The following is a 21,976-nucleotide window of genomic DNA, read 5'->3' as shown; positions in this document are numbered from 1 at the left end:
CCCGAGGTCATACAGCTTGGAAAGCAGTGAAGTCAGAATTTGAATCCAGGTCAAATCTATGCTATCTTTAAAACGTGATTCCTGACGGGGTGTTATATGCCCTGAAATCAGTGTGGTAAATACAGTTGCCTTTTCTTTCTGGGATCATTCATTTTGCTAATAAAAGAAAGGAACAGAAAGAGGTCTAAGTACACATTATGTTACAGCTTTTATTGAGGAATGCAATAAACATACATAGCACTTTTACTGAATCATTTTAATGGCCTGCGGGGAGAATTTTAGAAAAGCATCTCAGTCGGCTGAATGGTGAGCTGAGGGGAAAAACTGACCCAGCACAACCCCCTCATCTTCCAGATGAGGTCACTGCGGTTCTGCAAGGTGACTCGAGGTCGTTCACCAAGGCGCTCACCAAGCCCAACCGGCCTCCCCAGATTTCCTAGTCTTTGCGGCTTTAACCCTCCCCGGGACAGGGCGGCTCCAGAGGGGTGGCTCCCCGGAGGGCCGCCAGGGGGCGACAGACTGCAGCCGACCCGGGGCGCCCGGGGACCCGCTCCCTGGGCGTGACGTCACCCGGCGATCCCGGCCGGCAGGTGGAAAGCCAGAGGAGGGAGACTTTTGCGGGAGGAAGAAGCGGCAGGAGGAAAGACCTCAGGGCTAGGAAATCTGCCTGTCCCGCCCCCCCCCTGATTTCAGGCGAGCCCCCACCCGTATCGTCTCCCCACTCTTGCCGCCGGGACCGCTCTGAAACAAAAGCCTGACTTTGTCGTCACCCATGAAGCTCTTTAACGACACCCATGTGCCTTCCAGAAAAAAAGCTGAACACAGACCCGCATGATCTCGCCCCTGCCTACTGCCAGGCCAACATCCTCAGGAGCCCTGTGGATATTTTCGATTCGATTCTCTAAATGCACCTTACTCGTTCGGCCCTGCGAGCCCTGAAACGTCTGGTTCCCTCCACCTGAAACATCTTTTCCCACCAGGTGTGCGCGGAGAAGTCCGTCCGTCTCGCAGCTAAATGCCCCCTCTGTGACACCTGCCCTTTCAAGAGCCCCCACACACACACCTCGTTTGCAGTCGGGAGCAACCTCCTGACTTGCCACCACCCGTGGGCTTCCCCCACCTCTGTAATAAATATCCAGCCTGGCCTTTCTCCTCCAGCGCCCATCCCTGAGCAAAGCAAACGCAGAGTTCAATAAAAGTTCGCAAAATGAATGCAGACAGCACAGGATTTAGGCTCCGCTCCTTGTGTGACCTCAGACACACTATCCGGCTCCAGGGTTGGTTGTGCGGACAGAATGCATTCATGCATAAAAGTGCTTAGGACAAGGGCATCTGCCTTTGGCTGCGCATTTGCCCCAGGTTGTGAGCCTGGGGTCCCGAGTCGAGTCCTGATCGGGCTTCCCACAGGGAGCCTGTTTCTCCCTCAGCCTATGTCTCTGCCTCTTTCTCTGCATCTCTCATGAATAAATAAATAAAATCTTTAAAAAAAAAAAAAGTGCTTAGAACAATGCCTGGAACACTGTAAGCACTCGACAAACTTTGACTTGTCGCTTTCGCCACGGCCAATGTACGTCATGGGCCCTTTAAGGGACCCTCCCACTTTTCCAGTCTAAGCGGAAGTATCCCCTCAGGGTTCCGGAAGTGACCTCAGAGCCCCTCAGAAACATGGCCGCGGAGTGTTCTTCCGGAAGCAGTCACGGGCATCTTCGTGACGCACAACGAGCTACAGCGTCCCGTGGGGTTTCCATGGTGCCGCTCTCGGCCCCCAGTCCCTCCGCTTCCTCTCCCGCCTGAGCGCCGGGAACGGGAAGGCAGGGGTCGAGTCCCGCCCGCGACGTAGACACCACCTGGGGGGAGGAGTCGGGAGAGCGAGTGACCCTCTAGGCCAGCTCGTTCGCGTCTCTATGGTGCCGAGCGCTCCCGTGCGCCGCTCCCGCGCGTCTGGGCGGACGTTGCCCCTTTAATCGGCGGAGGGCGGTGCCGAGGAGGTCCCGCGAGAGCGGCGGGGGGCGGGGGGCGGTGCCGAGGCTTGGGGTCCCGTGGCGGATGGAGCCCGCGATGGAGCCGGAGACTCTGGAGGCGCGAATCAGTGAGTGTCCGGGAGGGGCGCGGGCCGGACCGGAACCGGAACCGGGGGCACGAGGCGGGCCCCTTCCCGGCGGGGGCGGGGTACGCGGCGCCCCCTCCCCACGCTCCGCCTCCGGCCCAGGAGAGGCGGTGCCCCGAGCCGGCTCCCTCCGACCCTGGGGTGGAGGAAGACCCCGCCGCAGCGCGGGCGCTCGGCGGACGCGGGCACCGCCCACCCATCCGGTCCTGGGGCCGAAGGGAGCTGCGCCCGGAGCCCCCCGGACGGACCCCGTCGTCCCCAAGCCCCAGAGGCCCAGCCTTCTCTGCTGAAGAGCGGACCCCCGAGTCATTCCTCGGCCCGGGGTGGGGGGGCAAGCCAGCAGCCCCTGGGCTGCCCCTCGGGCCCCGCAGGGAGGGCCCTACTCTCCGTGGGCCGCAAGCCCTCCGCTGTCCGGCCCTGCCTGCGAGATCCCCTCCTATGCGTTCCTTGAGCCTGCAGCGCCTTTCAGATTTGCTCGTTCCCTCGCCCAGGACGCTGGCCCATCAGATCCTCCAAGCTCTGGCCACACCGTGGGGATCCCTCGAGCCCTACAGGCTTGGGAGGGTCCCATCTGAGACTCCAGAAGTAGCGTCAAGCTCCCTCCCACTGCCCTCAGCCCAGCCCCTCAGGTTCATACCTCTGCCCGAGTGAGACTCCTTTCCCAGCCTTTGCTGACCTTCCTCCAAGGCCCCTGAACCCCTTTCCCTGTGTCTCCTTAGGCACCGGCTCCTAGTACTCGGGCTTCGGAGCCCCTACACTTTCTGCCTGGCCCCTAAGCCATATTGCTGACGGAGATATTGGCTCTCACAGCCTGCCTCCTGGACTCTCCCTGGGCTAGTGACAGCTCCTCCTGAGTCTCTTCTTTGGGCCACGTCTGTGCCAGGGCCTCAGGGAGCTCTCGGTCTACCTTCAGCTCGCTCCTTGGCCCCTGGCACGTCAGGGGCTGTGCGGGGTGATTTGCAGTCATGACCAGCCTTTTCTGAGCCAGTCTGGAGCAGAACCGAACCCTGAGGCTGGCCCAGGAACCAGAGCATTTCCAGGCATGTTTCAAAGTCAGTCTAGCCAGTGGAGGGGGAGGGCATGGAAAGGAGGCACGCGGTGGTCACTGAGACTGTTCCAGAACGCCACAAGTGTCCAGGTCCCCGCAGCAGCTTGGGGGGATGGGCAGGGCCCTAGCTAACAGATCTGACAACTGCAGGACTTGGACTGAGGGTGATACAAAGCAGTCTCGGGTTTACCAGTAGTCCAGGTTTTCCGAGAGTCCAGAGCCTGATCTGAGAAACAGGAGTCCGGACACCTGGGTTTGGCAGCAGGCTGGACTCTAATAGACTGAGGCTACGATTGCTCTCTCTTTTTCTTCCCCTTTATCCCTTACCAAAATGATAAGCTCTTCTCTTGCAGTGGTTTGAGGGTAAAGAGTAGCTTCTAGTAGGTAGATGATGATATCGTCACCGCTGTGGAGCGACAGGGTAGAGTTGTGCTGTATTGTGAAAGACTTCCCTCTGCCCTCCCTGGGTGTTCTCCCTTGCTGCCTGCCTGCCAGGGAAAGTGCTCCCACCAGGTAGAGGTAAGAGGGCTGGGGGCTGGGTGCTCAGGCCAGAGACGTTGGTCAGCTCTCACTCTGAGCCCAACGCAGGGGAGAAAGCTGGTGTCTCATGATGCCACTGCTTCTTCCTCACTGGCTTCTGACTCAGGAGCAGTTTGTAGAACTAGCTTCTCTGTCCTCACTCAGACTCATGTGTCTGATACTTCTAAGGTACTTCCTATTTTATTAGAGTCCCCCACCCAGATGTCATTGAGGATAGGATCTAGCCCCATTCTATCTTTCTAACTCCAGACTCGTGTTCCCCAGCCTCTGGTGGTGTTGGGGAACTAGGAGGCAGAGTAGATGGACACACTTTCCCTTGGTGGGGCAGGTGGCGGCGGGGGGGGGCAGGGAGGGATGACAGCTATTCTTGGGTCCCTGGGTGTTCAGCAGGGGCTTCCTTTCCCCGAGGGACTAGAGGGCTATGCAGGGCTCCTGGAACAGATTTGTACAGAGGGAAAATGCTTCCTTCAGACCTCTGCTTAGCTCTACCTCCTCCGAGAGCTCTCTCAGAGAGAGCAGCACCTCCCCCCCCCAAAACACTTTCCATACGTTCTCCTTGCTATGATTTTCTTCATGGTGCTTCACAACAGTGTACAGTGTTCTGTTTTTTTATCTATCTGAGTGGTAGGTGTTTCTCTCGCTGGGCTATGAACTCTGGAAGGGCAGGGATTTTGTCTTGTTTACTTCTGTGACCCCAGCACTCAGAATATTTATTGACTAAATATGAATTGAATAAATGGCTGCCAGGCACTGGAATCCCGGGGCTCTGGACCTCCCACCACAGCATAGAACCAAGGTGGGCAGGCGCCACATGTTGGGTCCCCAGCCTCCTGTCCACAGATCCCTCTCTATCCGACACCCTCCCCCATGCTGGGCGGTGTTGCCCACTACACCCCCTGCTCAATGTCCAGCTTGGGTAGAACAGACCAGGATGGGGTGAAGCTTAGAGACCGGCTCTGGGGAAGTAGTGAAGATCTAGCTCTGGCTGTCGCCATGGCCTCATCTTGCGTAAAGTATTTTGTCACCTAAATCAGTCCTTGTTTCCCTCCAACTTTACAAATGGAGAAACAGAGGTTCAGGGAAGTCACATGAGCTACTTGATTGTTTTTTAATCAGCATTGGGCATCAGGGAGATGATTGGCTTTGTTTATTACCCCCTCCTGTAGACCTGTGCCCTTTCCTGGCCACTACTCCTTCCTGGATTCAGACTTCTCCAGAACCTATGCCCACCTGCCCACAGCCAAGCCCTCCTTCAGTCATTTGTTTGCCAAGGGAAAATAGGCATGTGCCCAAGAGGCTGAGATGCAGTGCAACTGCAGGCATGGGCCCTTGGATGAAGGTCAGAGCTGGGGGACACACAAGAGAGAGCTGATCCAGCAGTGCCACCCTGGGCAGGAGCCAGGGTTAGGGAAGACTTCGTGGAGGAGGTGATATCTGAGCTGCAGTCCTTATTACCAAGGTCCTTCGTGCTCTGCCCTTTGCTCAGTGATCTACATCTCTCCTCCTCACACACAGCCTTCATGCCATCCCAGCTTGGTTAACTAACTCCTGCTTGAGCGTTGCCTCTTCCAGACAGCCTCCCTGGTCCCAGGCCTGACTGAAATCCCCTGCTCTGGCTCCTTCGCCCTTTGTCACATTGTATTGAGAACCTAGCTTCCCTTGGCCCACTTCCCAGCCAGCCACATGGCTCCTTGAGAGTAGAACTATGGCTTTTTTCTTTTCTTCCTTACTTCTGGAGCTGAGTGTATAAATTCCATGAGAACTGTGAGGACACTTTCAGGAGCAGGCAGAAAGGTGTGCAGCTGTGGAGATGGGAACACTAGAGTGTGGCGAACCACCCCTGAGCACTGGCTCTAAAAGTAGCGCTATTCGGGGAGAGACCACAAGGGGAAGCCAGTGGACAGGAGCTCATCTGTCCATTGATGCAGCTGAAGATCATCACTTGCGTCTTAAAGCTACTGGAACAGGACGTCAAAGGGAGTCTCTTTGTTTTTTGTTTTTTTTTTTTTAAGATTTTTTATTTATTTATTCACAAGAGACACAGAGAGAGAGATAAAGGCAGAGACACAGGCAGAGGGAGAAGCAGGCCCCATGCAGGGAGCCCGACGTGGTACTCGATCCCTGGTCTCCAGAATCACACCCCGGGCTGAAGGCAGAAGGCAGCACTAAACCGCTGAGCCACCAGGGCTACCCCAAGGGAGTCTCTTTGTATGCTCAGTCCTGTCCCCTACTGACCAACCCCACTTCCAGAGGGAGTGGGAGAGGCAGGGATCCCTTCACCAGACCACCATGGCCCTCTTTCCTCCTACAGATAGAGCCACAAATCCTCTAAACAAGGAGCTGAATTGGGCCAGCATCAACGGCTTCTGCGAACAGCTCAACGAGGACTTTGAGGGGTAGGTGGCCTCCTCTTTTGCTCACGTACTCAACAGAATCTACTGGGCACCTGCCTTGCACACTCCAGACCCTGGCCTTGGGCAGAGACATGAGTGGGCTGAGACTCAGCTTCCGTTCTAAACGTGCTTACAAATTAATGATGGTAGTGGGTACTCGGTGATGCTCGGTGCCACCCTGTAAACCGGGCCTTACTGAACCCATTTTACAGGTGAATAAACTGAGGCCCAGGGGACTCAGGGGTTCCCCACAAAGAAAATGGTAGTCCTGGGCTGCATTAAGCCGAGGCCCGCCTACACCCCAGCCAGTGCTTTGTTGGGACATGCTCCTCAGCTGGGAGGAGGCCAACAGGCCCTTGGCTCAAAGAGGAGCGAGAACCACCTGCATTAAAATTAGTGCTGTTCAAAAATGCACATTTGGGGCCTGGGTGCAGATAAGGACTAGAGTGGCAGGGAGCTTGGGGTGGCTTTGTTAGCAGGCTCCCCCAGGTGGTGCTGACGTTTGGGGACTGCAGCCAGGGTGCTCCACCTCCACTGCACTCCCACCAGTGCCGGTGCTCTGCTCCAGGAGGCTGTGCATAAAGTGCGGTGACCCCGCATCCAGCTGCTGGGGTGCGAACCCCGTCCCTCTGTCCGCTGAGTCAGCCGGGCATGCCTCCAGGTCTTCTGCTGTAAAGGGGAGGCGAGAGCGCTGCCAACCCTGTAGAGCTCCCCTGAAGGCTGGGCAGGAAAATGCATGTGAGGCTCCTCATACATCCTAAGCACTATCACTAGCGATGGGTCTTTTATGATCTAGTGGTGACATTGCCATCTTTGATTTTGCTCAGCAGAATGTCCTGTGCCCCCTCAAATTCCCAGGGAGCTATGTCTGCCCATCCTTCGTGGTACCTTGTCATGGTGTACTCCCAGACTGGGTCCTTCAAGGCTGGGGTCCCCTCTCCCACTCGCAGTTCTCAGGAAAGCTGGCCGACGAGCCGAGCTCACGCGTTTCGAAGGTCCCCAGCTCATATTCCTTGCTGGCCCTGCCCTGTCAGGCCACATCTCTGGCCCCAGATGATCAAAAAAGGAGCTGGGCCTTTGCATCTGCCCCACCAAAGCCACCAAGGGCTGCGATCCGAGCAGGGTGGTGTGGCACCCTACCCTGGGGAGCCTTGGGCTCCGGCTGTTTGGGATCTGTGCTGTTCCTCTCACCTAGGCCTCCGCTTGCCACGCGGCTGTTGGCTCACAAGATCCAGTCACCGCAGGAGTGGGAGGCGATCCAAGCCCTGACGGTGAGAAGAGGGGAGAACATGCCATCTGTCCCCTGACCACATGGATATGACCCAGGGAGGCCAAGACTGAAGTCTTTTGGGGGTCTCATCAGGCTCTTCTTTCGAGCCCAAAGGAGTGGTGCCAGAATGACCTCGATCAGGAGTTTGGGCCAGCCCCTGGGGGCCCAGAGCCTCCCGTCCCAGCCCCTGCACCATTAGGCTTCTTGTGGGGAGGAAGCCCTCTAGGACTGGCCTGGGTTCCCGGCTCCAGCCGGGTGTCAGATCTCCAGGAGGCCGGTTACATACTGAATGAAGGCCCACCCCGGGCCCACTGAACCCAAGTTCCTTCAGGATCTGCTCCCGGGAACCTGCACATTTATAAAGCTCCCAGGTGCATTATGGAACCAGCTCAGCCCATCAGTGGTCTCCCGACCGAGACAGTACTGTCCTTCCCTTGGGGGTTCAAGTGTTGGCGCTGGGCTTGGGCCAGAACTTTTGAAGCGATGTCAGCAGAAGACTGGGGGATGCACGGTCTGTGGCCCCCAGGGAAAGGCCCTTTAGCAACTCACCATAGACCGAGGCTGACCTTAGGTGGCAGATAAGCAGGTTTTCTTTTCATAGTTATGTATTTGTTTTGATAGGGTTTTCTCAAACTTGCTAGTCCTATGAGTGCACAGATAAATAGGATAAGGCGAGGTGCATGGTGCCTGTTGAAGTTTAAAAAACCTTCGCAGAAAAGGAATAGGGAATTCATTTACAAGTGGTGCTCAAATGTGGCCAGGCCATGGAGGGGCTCCCTCGGCGCTGCCAGTTAGACATTGCCAGCCCTCAAGGGCACCCACCCCACCTCAGAGGGTGGTGATCAGGCTCAGGGGCCTCTGACCCTCAGAATCCACTTGTCCTCAGGAGTCATTCCCCCCACCCTCCACCCTCTGAATGCCCATCCCTGGGCTTCCGGGCCCTGGCCAAGGTGTGGGAGGAGAGACTGTCTCTTCTGACCCCTCTCCTTGGGTTCCCCCCACACTAGGTGCTGGAAACATGTATGAAGAGCTGTGGCAAAAGGTTCCATGACGAGGTGGGCAAGTTCCGCTTTCTCAACGAGCTCATCAAGGTCGTGTCTCCCAAGGTGAGTGCTCCCAGCCCCAGTTTAGGCCTGTGCAGTCATGGGGTGTTGGGGGGTATTGAGGAAGGAGGACCCTCTGTGGGAGGCACCTGACTGCTGTCCTCCCAGAAACTCACATTGGGGTTCCCACATCTGCTGCTCAGGCTCCCGTTAGAACTCTGGCACAAACACAGAGCCTTCCTTGAGGTCATTCACAGCTGAGTCTGGGATGGTGGGAGGTCCAGGAGGAGGGCTTCCAGGTCACCAGGTAGCTGACTGCTCTGGAGCTGCTCAAGGATGGGGCGGCTCAGGCTTAGTGAGGAATGAGCGCAGGGCATGCACGCAGCTGCTGATCAGCCTCCCCAGTAGGCCAGTCTGTCTCTGATGTCTCCCCACGCTCCTGGGGTTCTAGTGTAGGGTCTCCCTGTCCCCACCTCACAAGAGTAGCCTCCATGAGACCTTGGATGCTGAGGCCCCAAACTTGAATGGCTGAGCCCGCTGATGGGTCAAGCCCTAGCCTTGGCCTTGGGCGGGGAGTGAGGGGGTCCTCCCGTAGGGCATGCACATGCTTTTTCTTTTTTAAGATTTTATTTATTCATTCATGAGATACACAGAGACACAGGCAGAGGGAGAAGCAGGCTCCCTGCAGGGAGCTCGATGCAGGACTCAATCCCAGGACCCCGGGATCGTGCCCTGAGCCAAAGGCAGATGCTCAACCACTGAGCCACCCAGGCATCCCTAGCGTGCACATGCTTAATGCCCCTTGGGTGAGAGCCCACCCCCTTTGCCCCTCCTTCATTCATACCCCTCTCTTGACCAGTAGCAGCTGAATGTTCCAGCCGGCCCCCCATTCTCTTCCCAGGAGGTGACTGGTGTGAGAGCCAGTTGCCTCAGCCTAGTCTGCTGCTAAGAGACTGTGAGTGGGACCCAGGGCCAAGCAATTCCACACCTGCCCCTACCCTGGCCAGCCCCAAGCCAGGTGGCTCCTCCTTCCTGAGGTCACTGAGTTAAGCCAGAGTTGAGCTGGCTGAAAGCAGGCACTAGGCTCTGCACCTTCCCCGTGTCAGCTCTGCATCCTCACCATGGTGTCACTGCTATCATCCCTACTTAACAGGTGGGGCCAACAGACCTTCAGGGCTGGCACAGCTAGTGAGCAGCAGAGCTAGGAGGTGAGCTCAGTCTGCACCAGTCCAGTCAGGTGGGACGTGAGGGCCCCGCAAGCTGAGATTTTCCTGGAGCCCTGGGGAGCAGCCAGGTTGGGGCAGGGGCTGGGCTGCAGTGAGTGGGGCCAGACAACTGCAAAAGCCTCCTCTCCCCTTGGTGTCTGAAGTACCTGGGCTCACGGACATCAGAGAAGGTGAAGAACAAGATCCTGGAGCTCCTCTACAGCTGGACGGTCGGCCTGCCTGAGGAGGTGAAAATTGCAGAGGCCTACCAGATGCTGAAGAAGCAGGGTGAGGCACCAGATGGTGGGGTGTGAGCAGTGCCTCCTCCCTGAGCTGGGGCTTTTGGCCACTTCAGGGGCAGCTTCTGGCAACGTGGTCATGGAGCTGCCCTTTAACTTTCCAAGAACCTATAGCGAGGGGGGCCTGTTTATGGGCTCCACAGAGTGGCCTTAAAATATGGGTGCCTAAACTCCACCACTCAGTTTGGCATCCTAGTTCAGAAGCTGACTCTGGCCCACCAGAGTCCAAAGCCAGTATGCTGGAGAAAGGCTGTCCCCCAGCCTCCATCCTACCCTCGCCTGCCCCCCGCCCCTTCCCATCCCACCCCTGGCCCTAGGTCCTGTTGACAGCCTTCTCACGACTGTCTGCTCCAGGGATTGTGAAGTCCGACCCCAAACTTCCAGATGATGCCACCTTTCCCCTTCCTCCTCCACGACCCAAGAATGTGATCTTTGAGGATGAGGAGAAATCCAAGGTGAGGTTCCAGGGAGGGGTAGGAGGGGTAGATGAGGAGCTTCGGGGCCTACTTGGTCTGAATTCCAGGCCCTGGCTGCCCTGACCTGAAGCAGAGGCTCACGCGGGGCACAGTCACCGTAGTGGGTGACAGGCTCAGTTTATAAAGCACTTCTGTGTACTGAGTACTTCTCATCCAGAACCCCTGCATTTAGTAAGCGCAAGAGCATGTTTGGTATCCCTGGGATTACTTTGAGGGCATTTCATAGGTTGAGCAGCAGTTTTGTCTTTGATCCTTTCAATGATAATTTCATTAACTTTGTGTTGAAGAAGCTTGTGCTCATGGGCAAGAAATTAAACAGCACAGAGGAGCTAAGATACAAAATAAAAGATCCTGTCTACCTAGTCCCAGCCCCAGAGGGTAAGCGCTATTGAGTTTCTGGTACATGCTTTCTGTACCTTTCTGGTACACCCAGAAAGATTCTCTCACGATAGTCATATAACATTTTGTACCATTTGTTGAGAACTTCTTTGGGGAGTATTTATGTGCAGTGTTTCAGGCGTCCTATGGCCTCCTCCATCAAGTGTCGGTAGAGTCTCACCATTTCTCAAAGAGCTTAATACACGCCCTGTGTCCCCCCAGTGAGGAAACGGGGAGCCAGGATATGACCCCCGGCCCAGTCCTGGTGTCACAGCTGTGCCCCTCCATCCCTGCAGATGCTGGCCCGCTTACTGAAGAGCTCCCACCCCGAGGACCTTCGAGCAGCCAACAAACTCATCAAGGAGATGGTGCAAGAGGTGATGGCCAAGCCCGTGGTGCAGGGAGGAGGCAGAGTGGGGATCTGAGCTGGGCCACCGAGGTGGGGTTGTATGTGTGCATATGAGGAACCCTGCAGTGACCCAGGTAAAGGGCCTTCTGTGAGGCCAGCTCCCTCTTCCACGAGAAACAGAAATCAGTTAGGCATCGTTCATTATATTTAAGGGACTCACATATGTGTATGTCTTGCAAAGAAAGAGTATGTGTTTAACTTCTAAGCAAGCATATGGATATTGTGGGCGCACGCTGAAACTTCTTTTATCGATGGAAGCAGGCCATCAAAGCCTACGGTCTGGAGACACTCAGGGCAGAAGTCCCAGGCTGTCCTCAGGGCAAGCTGGGTGTGCCTTGACAGTGTAGAGAAAGTCCGGGGTGGCCCCTCTCAAGGAGGGTGACTATGCTAGAGGGCACAGCACAAGCCCACCTTTTGTCCCACCCGGGAGGAATGTGCATAGTAAGCACGGCGGGCATGGGATGGGAGGGTCTCTGTCCTAGTGTTGAGTTGTGCTCAGTGACCACGAAGGCTCCCTTTGGCTCTCAAGTGCAGGCACCTCCTTTCAAGGGTCAAACACAAGGAGAGCTAGGGTCGTGTAAAACCACAGGCGTGGGTATGTAGCTCTGGTCCTCCAGAACCACCCAGCCCAGATTCCCAAGCCACCCTGGAGATTGTGTCTGAGGGCCTTGGAGGTTCTGACTGGCTCCTGTAGAGGCCTGGGCCCAGGGGGCATCAGGACAGGAGAGGAGAGGAAGTGAGCACGTGGTTGGCAGAGGGCTTCTTGGACTCAAATGCCCTGTGCTGGGCATGAGCACCTTGTGGGGGGTCACACCAAGCCAGTGGAAACTAGAGTGCTGTGGACGGTGCCTGGCTCAGAGCAGGCATGACCTGGGCTCTCCCGGGCTGCTGCCTCCCCAGGACCAGAAGCGGATGGAGAAGATCTCAAAGCGGGTGAGTGCCATTGAGGAGGTAAACAACAACGTGAAGCTGCTGACAGAGATGGTGATGAGCCACAGCCAGGGCGGAACCTCAGCCCGCAGCAGCGAGGACCTCATGAAGGTATGGGTACTGGTCCGGGTTCAGTCTGGGTTCACCGGCCTCCTCTGCCCAGCCCCCACCCTCACCTGGCCCCCGCCGGCCTGACCCTCCCACCCTGCTGCCCCCAGGAGCTGTACCAGCGCTGTGAGCGGATGCGGCCGACACTCTTCCGACTGGCCAGTGACACTGAAGACAACGATGAGGCCTTAGGTGAGCCCCCAGCAGAGTCACCTAAGACTTTTCTCTGCTGCCTCTCTCAGGCCTTGCTAAGTATCTGCAGTTGACAGGAGCTGCCACCAGGGGGCCCCCTTCTCCAGGACCTCGGATTCCTCCTCATTGAGGAAGCAGAGAGTAGGAGCAGATGTGGTTATGAGATGCTATGGGCCAAGCCCCTGCTTGGGCAGTTCATTTACTGCCCACAAGCTGAACAAGCTGAAATGGGGAGAAGGAACTTGCCAGACCACAGAGCATAACAGTGACAGAGCCAGGGTAGGCCAGGGGCTCTCGCCAGACACTGCCTCCTGGTAGGTAAGGGTTGGGAACTGAGGACAAGTCCCGCAGGCTTGAGCAGTCCAGAGCGGGGCCCTGTGACCCCTGCCAGGGCCACATTATCAGGTTCTTGTCCTTATTCTCTGGCATCCAGGGTCTCTGGGCAGCAATCTGGGTGCCATCTCAGCACCTGATTCAGTGGAAGCTCACTGAGTGCCTTCTGTGTGCCAGGAACCTAGTCCCTGCCCAAGAGACTTGCTTGCTGCCCAGACCCCTCTAAGCCCCAGCCCCTGAGGGGGTGGTGTTGGTAAGGGCCTAGTTTGTGCCCGGCACTGTTCTAGTCCTTGGGGATATGATTCCTCAGTGGGGCGTGCAGCCTATGGAGAAGAGACAGACAATAAGCAAGGACGTGAGCAGTGACGGTTTTCAACCGAGTGGTGGTCAAGTGGAGACACTGGACAAGGGGAGGTGGCAGGGGGCCTGAGTAGAGCAAACGGGATGCCCCCGCCCCACCCCTCACCCGAGGGCTGGGATGGATGCAGGTGTTCATCTCCCCCCAGAGGCCCCCACCTTCCCGCAGCCTAGTCTCTCCTCTCTTGCTTGTTCCAGCCGAGATCCTGCAGGCCAACGACAACCTCACCCAGGTGATCAACCTGTACAAGCAGCTGGTGAGGGGCGAGGAGGTCAACGGTGATGCTGCAGCCGGCTCCATCCCTGGTGAGCATGTGGCAGGGGAGCTGGGGAGGGCCCTACCAGGCTGGTGGAGTGCTGGTTCCAGAGCTGGGGGCTGTGACTGCCAGGGTGACCCTGGCCCCTTAAATAGGGAAGGCCCCTAAGGAGAGAGCTGGGCGGGGAAGTCTGGGACAAGGCTGCAGCTGTGGGGGAGGAAGTCTGGACATGAGGAGGAGGGAGAGGGAGCCAGGGTTTGGCAAGGACGGGCAGAAGAAGGAAGGCCTTTCTTTCATTTGATAGATCTGGCACCTGTCATGTGGGGCTGGAAGGCACCCTCCAGGCTTGGTTTACTTATCAGAAGGTGGGAGGGAGGGTTTAGCACACAGACGTTGTAGGCTCGGCTCCAGTCAGGGTGAAGTGACAGCCATGGGGGCCCACAGAGGTTAGAAGGGACCCTGTTGGGGGGCTGCAGGGGCAGGAGTTACACAGAAGCAGCCGGATTTAAGTGATATCTCAAAGGATGGGGGGGGCAGCTGGCCAAGTAGAGAGAAGGAGAAAATAGGTTCTGGACAGAAGGAACACCGTGTGCTAGACAAAGGGCCTGGTGTCAGATTTGGGGGCCAGGACAGTATGGCCAAGGAGGGCAAAGGAAGCAGGAGGGCTGTGGGGGGTAGGGGGACAGCTTCCTGCTCCCCAGTCCCCCCCCCCCCCCCCCCCCCCCCCCCGCCCAGGACCTTGGCCTCCAACAGCCTGACCGTCCTCCACCCAGGGCGTGCCTGACTCTCGTTTCCTTGCAGGGAGCACCTCGGCCCTGCTGGACCTCTCCGGCCTGGATCTCCCTCCTACGGGCACCACCTACCCAGGCGTGCCCACCCGCCCTGCTGACCCAGCCAGCTCCGAGCAGCCTAGCACCTCAGTTTCCCTGCTTGATGATGAGCTCATGTCTCTGGGTGAGGAAGGGCTGGGCCCAGAGGAGGGTGGGCTGGCTGCAGGTGGAGGAGATGCCCACAGTGCATGAGGCATCCTGCATCCAGTGGGTCCTGTGGGGTTAGGCCCATTTCACAGCTGAGGAGGCTGAGGCTCAGGAATGTTAAGGAGTTCTTACTGGGTCACTAGCCAAAGGGTGAGACTGGCCAGCCTCTAAAGCGAGCCCATACCTAGGCTCCAGTGGCCTGTGGGGAAATGGTGGGACTTCCCCACAGCAGGTTAGAGCCAAGAATTGGGAGCCTCCCAGCAGAGAGCTGTGGTTTTCCCACCCATCTAGAGGGAGAGAGGCATGGGACGCCTGGGTGGCTCAGCAGTTGAGCATCTGCCTTAGGCTCAGAGTGTGACCCTGGGGTCGGGGGAGGGTCCCTGTGAGGAGCCTGCTCCTCCATCTTTCTGTGTCTCTGTCTTTCTCTCTGCGTTTCTCATGAATAGATACATACATACATACATATGTACATACATACATAAATCTTTAAAAAAAGAGGGAGAGAGGCACAGGGACAGAGCCATGGCCCTGCAATACCGGAAGCTCCGGGGAAGCTGCTGCCAGAGCCCCAAGCACTCCATGTCCCAGGCTGGTCCTGGACTATGGGCTAGCGGCAGGGCTCAAGAGCCCACGGGGACCAGGCACATGCCTGGGGAAGATGCAGGAGGCAGCCAGCTGGCCAGACAGTTGTTAGGAGTCCAGCTTTCTGATGCAGCAGCCCCATCTGAAGCTTTAGAAGCAGGAGATCATGGTGGTGGCCTCTCCGTCTCAGCCCTGAAGTTATTAAAAAAGAAATAAAAAGAGCTTGAGCTCTGTCAGAGGAACCTCAAAGGTTTAGTTGCGGGAACTGACTTCGCTGCCAAGAGTCAGTGTGTTCTCTCGAGCCAATTCTGAGGTAAAAACCAAACCTAATGGACCGGAAGAAGCACTCACGAGCCAGGGTCCTGGGCAGGTGACTTCCCTAACCACGGCTACCAGACTGTCGTATCACAGACCACCACTCTCCACCCACCACAGGAGCGGGTGCCACCAACATCCCTGCTGTACAGATGCAGAACCAAGGCTCAGGCAGGTGGGAGGGGTGCCTTGCCAAAGGGGGCACGTAGGTTAGGACGAGGCACTCAATCCTGAGTCTCTCTCTGAACCTCTCTGTGGCTCTGACTCAGCTAATCAGCCAGGAAAGGGACACAAGAGCTTGGACAGTGGACCAGGACGGGCTCCTGTCTAGGCCCAGCAGCTGGCACCCTACCTAAAAGGGTCTGACCACAGGGTGTCTGTGGGTCTGCTTCTGCCTCCCATCCACCTGCCCCCTCTTCATTCTGAGCTACAGAAAGGGACAGGATGGTCCAGTGACAGAGCACCACCACCCCCGCCCCCGGCTCATCTGCCCCAGCAGAGCCTGTGCCAGGCAACAACTACCCACCTGGGGCAAAGCCACCTTTTTAGGAGAAGTGAGGTGTGCTTCGTACTTCCTGTCCCTGGGCCGCTGCCGCAGAGCCCTGAGCCTCCAGCTCCCATTGGTTTCTACTCAGAAGCAGAGAAAATGTGGGAACAGGAACCAGAAGTGCCAGGGCAGCATCCGCCCAGCTCTGGGGGAATAGAGGAAGCCTGGGGACCACAGAGGGGGCCTGTCCTAAACGGTTTTTCGCCGCAGGAAGGGTGAAGGAGGGGGCAGGGTAAGCAACGCAGACTTCCCGTCTGCTGAGGAGGGTGCCCTGCACGGTGCAGGCACTTCCTCTCGTTGCTCTAGTGTACCGCGGTCCCCTCGTACAGACAGCTGTTGGCTCAGTTTTACAGATGAGGCACAGGGAGGCTGTCACCAGCCTGAGGTTACACAGCCAAGTGGCAGAGCTGTGTTTGAACTCCAGGAATGAGGCCCTGCTCCAGCCGGGCCCAGATGCCGCCACTTGCTGGGTGTGTGGCCTGGGGCAGGTTACTGCACCGCCCTTGGGGTGAACAGGGTAGTTTGAGGATTCAGTGAGTCCCACGGCTGAGGAGCCTGACACGTCAGGGGTGTGTGGGAAACCTTAGCAGCCACCCCCGTGTCGTCCCTGCTCTCAGGGTGCTGTGCCCAGAGAGGAGACCCAGCCATCTGGGCTGCCCGTGCCTTGCCTTAGCCTGCAGCACTTCAGGCTGCAGCTCACTTCTTCAGGATTTGCCAGAAACAGGATAACTTGTCTTCTCTAGGTAAAACCCGTGGTGAACTTGGTCTCGAGTGTACCTCGGGGCGGGCAGAGGTCAGACTGGTTGGTGACCTGGACTGCCTTCTGCTTATCGGCAGGCCAGTAAGCAGAGCCATCCAGAGGGCCCCCATCTCTCCTTGGCCCCAGCCAGCCCACCCTGTCGGCACCAGCCAGGGCAGAGAAGGCCTCGGGAGTCTGCCCCAGCTCACGCCTGCCACTGTGCACGTGCGGGCACTGCAGCCCAGCCAGCCTGGCTGTTCAGTCTGGGGCACCGCCTGCACTCTGATGTCCAGAGGCCACTGTTGGGTGGGCACAATGCCACCCCCTGTCCATGGATCCTCACCTGGTGTCTCCCACTGAATCCTACCTCTCCACCCACTTGGGGCTCCCAGCTGCCCGTTGACTCTGAAGACAAAAGTCCTGATGTCCAGTGATGGAGATGGCTTCAGAGTGGCAGAAGAGGAACACCAGTGGGTGCAGGGAATGGGCCTTCAGGATCTTTGGTTTCTGCTTCTGCTCTGCTGCTCGTTCCCTCTAAAAGTGGGATTTCCCTGTTGAACTAAGCCTCTCGAGGGGATGTAGAGGGAGGGCAGGAGCCGGTGACCCCCAAGCCAGCACATAGCCCCCAGCCCCTCTGTTTACTCTCAGGAATCCAGCTCCTTTATCTCTGTCTCACTTCCTCTCAGGCCTCAGCGACCCCACACCCCTTCCAGGCCCCAGCTTGGACGGTGCTGGATGGAACAACTTCCAGGTAGGAGGGCCAGGAACCCGCCTGACCTGTCCCAGGGGGAGGGCAGCTGGGACAGGCAGCCTCCAGGAGGCAGTGAGGAAAGGGGACCCTGGGGCGGCAGGGGCCCTGGCGCTGAGGCACCTGTCCCCAAGTGGGGTCTGCAGTTGGGGGAAGGCAGGCATTCTCACCTCCACATGCTCTCCCTGCGAGTCTCCACGTTGGGTTGAGATGGGGTTCCCCGTTCTTTTTTGGGGGGTGACTTTAAGGACCCTGGAATGTGATGGTTTCTAGAGTAGAACCCCAGACCAGGCCAGCCCACAGGAGGGGAGTGGGCCAGCAAGAAAGTCCTGTTCTGTGCTGCTTCCCCGGATGTCACCTGCAAGGAGGGGAAGGGGCTTCAGGGCAGCGCCAGGTGACTCTGCCCCTTTTCAGCACCACCCTAGCCATCTGCATGCTTTGTGTGCCCAACAGTCCTCTGATGGCGCAGAACCCCCAGCCCCGCCTCGGGTCCCCAGCACAGACAGCCAGCCCTCAGCGCAGACATCCCTGCCAGCAAGCAGTGGTTTGGATGACCTGGACCTCCTGGGGAAGACCCTCCTGCAGCAGTCACTGCCCCCGGAGTCCCAACAAGTGCGGTGGTGAGGGCACCCCCTGGCTGGAATGGGGTGGGAGTCCCTCCCCCCACTCCTCCCCACCTAGAGGACTGCTATGTGCTGAGTTCTGTGCAGGGCTTGTGGGAGGCAACAGGGCCCGAGGCAGGTGCAGGGCCCGTTCCGTGGAACAGAGAGGTTATGAGAGAAAGGGGAACTGTACTCTATAGGGCAAGGGTGGCAGGTGGGGGAGCAAGAGCTGCCTGTTGCAAGGGGAGGAGACAAAGGCCGGAGAGGCAGGGAGGCATCTCAGCTGGTCATTGGGGACAGCCAGGAAGCCCAGCCTGTCCTGTGACCCTGATCTCTCGGCCACCAAAGATTCACCCCCCAATGCCACGTCCCCCAACAAGGGAGAAGCAGCAGCCTGCCCCCCGGCTCACACTCCGGGACCTGCAGAACAAGAGCAACTGCAGCTCGCCCAGCTCCAGTGCCGCTGGCCTCCTTCATACCGCATCTCCCGAGCCCCCTGGGCCTCCGCAGCAGCCGACTACGACTGAGCTCTCGCTGGCTACCATCACTGTGCCCCTGGAGTCCATCAAACCCAGTGAGTGGGCCAAGGGTGCAGGCAGCTACAGGCTGGACTGGGTCAGCACGCCATCCAGCAGCACCCCCTCACTGCCCTTGGAGCTCTGGGTGAGACCCCTGCCCTTCCCAGGATTCCACTTTTTCATCCATCTCAGAGCGAAGGCAGAGTGCTCTATAGAGTCCAGGGTTCCATAGGCAGGAGGACTTCGTACGCTGGCTGCTGAGTGCTGCCTTCCCAGGAAGTCAAGGCAAGGACATAGAGGTTCCGGGTCTCTCCGAGATCATGAAACCAGACCAGGGTAAAGATGTAGGTCCAAGCCTGAGCCTCTCCTGCCCGGGAGCAAAAGGGAGGCCGCTCATAGCCCAGGCTGCGAGCAGACAGGTAAAGCCTGACTAGTCTTCTCGGCCTTGTCCATCCTGTGACTGCCCTGTGACCAAGAGCATCACCCCCTCAGTGTCCCCAAGGAGTGGGTAGTGGTCCCCCTCTCTTACCAGTAAGGAGGATCCTGGACAGCAGAGTGACCGTACCAGGTTCACACGGGAAGAGCAGGACCCCAGCCCCCAGCCAGGCCTTCACCCCAGCTCTCCAGGGAGCAGTGCTGGGGGAGTCACAGCGGTGACTCCGTCCATGGTGGCATCTTGCCTCCACCAATACCAACAGGTGGAAGTCTGCCTGCCCCACCTGGGGGCCGGTCTGTACCCCTGGCCACACTACTGCCCAGGGTCGAGGCAGGGACCTGAGCGTGTGGACTTGTTCACTCGTTCCCAGCAGAGCCGCAAGTGCCTGATGTGAGCTGGGTCGGGGGAGCTGGTTGGACGCCCATGGGCTCGGGCCTGGCACCACCCATCACCCTCTCCCCTTTCCTCTGCCAGGCAGCATCTTGCCAGTAACAGTGTATGACCAGCATGGCTTCCGGGTCCTCTTCCACTTTGCCCGAGACCCACTGCCGGGGCGCTCCGACGTGCTGGTGGTGGTGGTTTCTATGCTGAGCACCGCCCCCCAGCCCATTCGCAACATCGTTTTCCAGTCAGCTGTCCCCAAGGTGACACAAGCCTGCCTCCCTCCTTTCCAGGCAGGGTGATCTGGGGCTGGACAGGAGCCAGCTATCAGGGGGTGGGGGGAAGGGGGCAGGGTCCCCTGGGGATCAGGGGATAGAAGGGAACCAAGGGACAAGAGCTTCAGGACCCTCCAAGGAAGAGCTGGCAGGTGGACTGGGCCTGGTCCCTCAGGATGGGGACAGGAAGCCAGGGCTAGCTGGGCCCCGTCCTGCCCTCCTGTCTGCAGGTCATGAAAGTGAAGCTGCAGCCGCCCTCAGGCACGGAACTGCCGGCATTTAACCCCATCGTCCACCCCTCCGCCATCACCCAGGTCCTGCTCCTTGCCAACCCCCAGAAGGTGAGGGGCCAGGCCATGACAGCGCCCCGCTATGGGGTGGGGGCAGCCTCTTCTCTCCCTCTGACTCTCTGCCTTCACCCTCTCTGCCGCAGGAGAAGGTTCGTCTCCGCTACAAGCTTCTCTTCACCATGGGCGACCAGACCTACAACGAGATGGGGGACGTGGACCAGTTCCCCCCACCCGAGACCTGGGGGAGCCTCTAGAACAGGGAGGGGCTGGGGAGAGGAGGGGGCAGCAGGACTGGGCGCTGTCTGGCCTGGGTGGGAGGCCATGGTGGCCTAGGACGCCCTTCATTCCCATGGCCATCCCCCCCTGGCCTGGTGCTTCTCTCCATACCCCTGTGGGCCCCTCCTTCCTTGCCCCCTCCCCTGCGGAGCTGAACCCAGCAGGAGGCTGGGCCTGGGTTTGCACTGCTGGGGACCTTTGCCACAGGGGGGAGCCTGGAGCAGGGGAACAGCTGCCTGGCCCTGGAAGGACTTGGGGTTGTAGGGGAGAAGCAGGGCTGTCGGGCAGGGGCCAGGACCTCAGGCCCAGCCCCAACCCCAGCCTGGGGTGGGGTTGTCCCCACCTATCTCTTATGCCTTATGGGAAGGCCCAGCCATAACTCGGGGGCCATGCTGGAGCAGGAACCAGCTCAGGCCTCCTCCATAGGAACCGGGTGACTGGGGGGGTGACGCCTGCACCCCCAGCTCTTTGCACTCTCTGGTGTGTGGTTTGACACTCTTTGCTTTTCTTTCTCGGTGGCCCTGTGGTCATCGTCTCAGGGGGCCCAGTTGGGGGAGCCCCACCTGTCTCCCACTCCTCGTGGGGGCTTCACTCTACCCACCTGCCCCCTTTTGCCATCAGGCCTCCTGAGGGACTGTGGGGGCTGTGACTGCCAGCCCAGAGGTAACGGCAGACCTGGGGCCCCAGCTGGGAGCTCCAGGGCCCCTGGCCAAGGGAGGTCCCACATTGGAATCCTCGGGGCGTCTCCTTGGGCCCCTGGCCTCTGCCTCCTGTGGGTGGCCCGCCTCTGCCCATCTGTCTGTCTGTGGGCAGAATGGGGTCTGTGTGTGAGTGAGAGCAGGAATATTTATGGAAATAAAACGTCCTTTTTCCTGGACCAGCTGCCCTCCTGGCCCTTCTGAGATGGAGGGAGACGAGGGTCCAGGAGTGGGAGGGTCCCGGGGCTGCCCTGCAGGCCTTCCCAGCCCTGTCTTTGGCGATCCAGCCAGGGTTCTCCTCCTCATCACCCCTGAGCCCTTCACAGGAAGAGGCCCTGCTTGGGGGCCCGTGGTGGTGCTGAGTCACCACAGAGGGCCCAGGGCTGTGGCGGGCCCAGAGCTGTCCCAGCTGGAAGCGAGTGGCCGCTCAGGCCTGCCTGCCAGGAGCCCCAGCTGCTGCAGACGCTGAGTGGGAGGCCCCCTGTTGCTCACAACTTCCGCCTGCTGCTCTCAGCCCTCCAAACACAACTGCGGCCTACACTCCCCTGAGAGCCCTGCCTGCTTCTCTTCTCGCTTTCCCCAGAGGCTGCTCCCAGGAAGCAGGGTGCTAATTGCAGCAGATTGTTTCTAGAGAGGCCCGGGGATGCTGCACCGGGCCCCCTGCCAGTCCCAGCTGGGGCACACTTAACCCCCTGGTGTTACCAGAGTTTTCACTGGGAGTCCAGTCCCTGGGGAATGGCTCTGCCAGGAAGCTGAGAGCAAGCCAGCGTTAGGGGGAGTTAGTCCAGGGCACGGCCTGGTGTGGTGTGGAGTCAGACCTCCGTGCTGCTCTGCAGGAGGGGGTTCCCGTTGAGATAGGTCTGGACAAGGCTGCCCGCCATCTCTCTTCCCTAGTAGCCAATTAGAAGTCCTGCATTTAAAAAACTGTTTCACTTTGCTTAACCCAGTGTTTCCCAGGCTGAACCCCTTTCCACAGATACTTTGGGAGTTGCTGGAGAACAGCCCAGTCCGCTGGTCTTCCCAGAGCCCAGCATGCTCACTCCCCAGCCTGGGCACTCCTTTCCATTCAGCAATGAGGGGGGTTTCTCCATGCCAGGTCTCACTGGATGCGCCTCACATCACCACGGGAACCCCCCTCACCAGACTCAGCCCTCCTGCAGTGGGGCTTCCACAAACCCCGACCCCTGTATACCCCCAGCCACATGGCCTGATTCCTGTTCCCTTCTCTGCTGGGCCAGACTCCACCT

The 21,976-nt window shown here is 58.6% G+C and overlaps 1 protein-coding gene across 3 annotated transcripts; it reads left to right on the top strand.

Annotated features, from left to right (window-relative positions):
• The first annotated feature begins 204 nt into the window (after window positions 1–204).
• GGA1 (golgi associated, gamma adaptin ear containing, ARF binding protein 1) lies at window positions 205–20,908 on the top strand. 3 transcript variants are annotated; one of them, XM_072746309.1, is made up of 18 exons: window positions 1,650–2,089; window positions 2,827–3,147; window positions 6,007–6,091; window positions 7,284–7,359; window positions 8,366–8,464; window positions 9,771–9,894; window positions 10,260–10,360; window positions 11,056–11,136; window positions 12,069–12,209; window positions 12,317–12,398; window positions 13,287–13,394; window positions 14,147–14,299; window positions 17,192–17,256; window positions 17,707–17,873; window positions 18,236–18,429; window positions 19,284–19,453; window positions 19,696–19,806; window positions 19,899–20,908. In XM_072746309.1, exons 5-18 carry the CDS (start codon window positions 8,381–8,383, stop codon window positions 20,007–20,009), a joined length of 1,692 nt encoding a protein of 563 aa, XP_072602410.1. In that variant the 5' UTR covers window positions 1,650–2,089; window positions 2,827–3,147; window positions 6,007–6,091; window positions 7,284–7,359; window positions 8,366–8,380; the 3' UTR covers window positions 20,010–20,908. The 3 variants fall into 3 exon arrangements, with proteins under 3 accessions (XP_025866785.1, XP_072602410.1, XP_072602411.1); XM_072746310.1 differs by lacking the exon at window positions 1,650–2,089 and adding an exon at window positions 2,190–2,736; XM_026011000.2 differs by lacking the exon at window positions 2,827–3,147 and having other exon boundaries at window positions 205–2,089.
• Window positions 20,909–21,976: the final 1,068 nt, after the last annotated feature.

This window comes from Vulpes vulpes, unplaced genomic scaffold, assembly GCF_048418805.1.
Source record: "Vulpes vulpes isolate BD-2025 unplaced genomic scaffold, VulVul3 u000000695, whole genome shotgun sequence".
NCBI lineage: Eukaryota > Metazoa > Chordata > Mammalia > Carnivora > Canidae > Vulpes > Vulpes vulpes.
The sequence above is the reverse complement of the archived record's forward strand: the minus strand, read 5'-3'. Positions and strand labels throughout refer to the sequence as shown.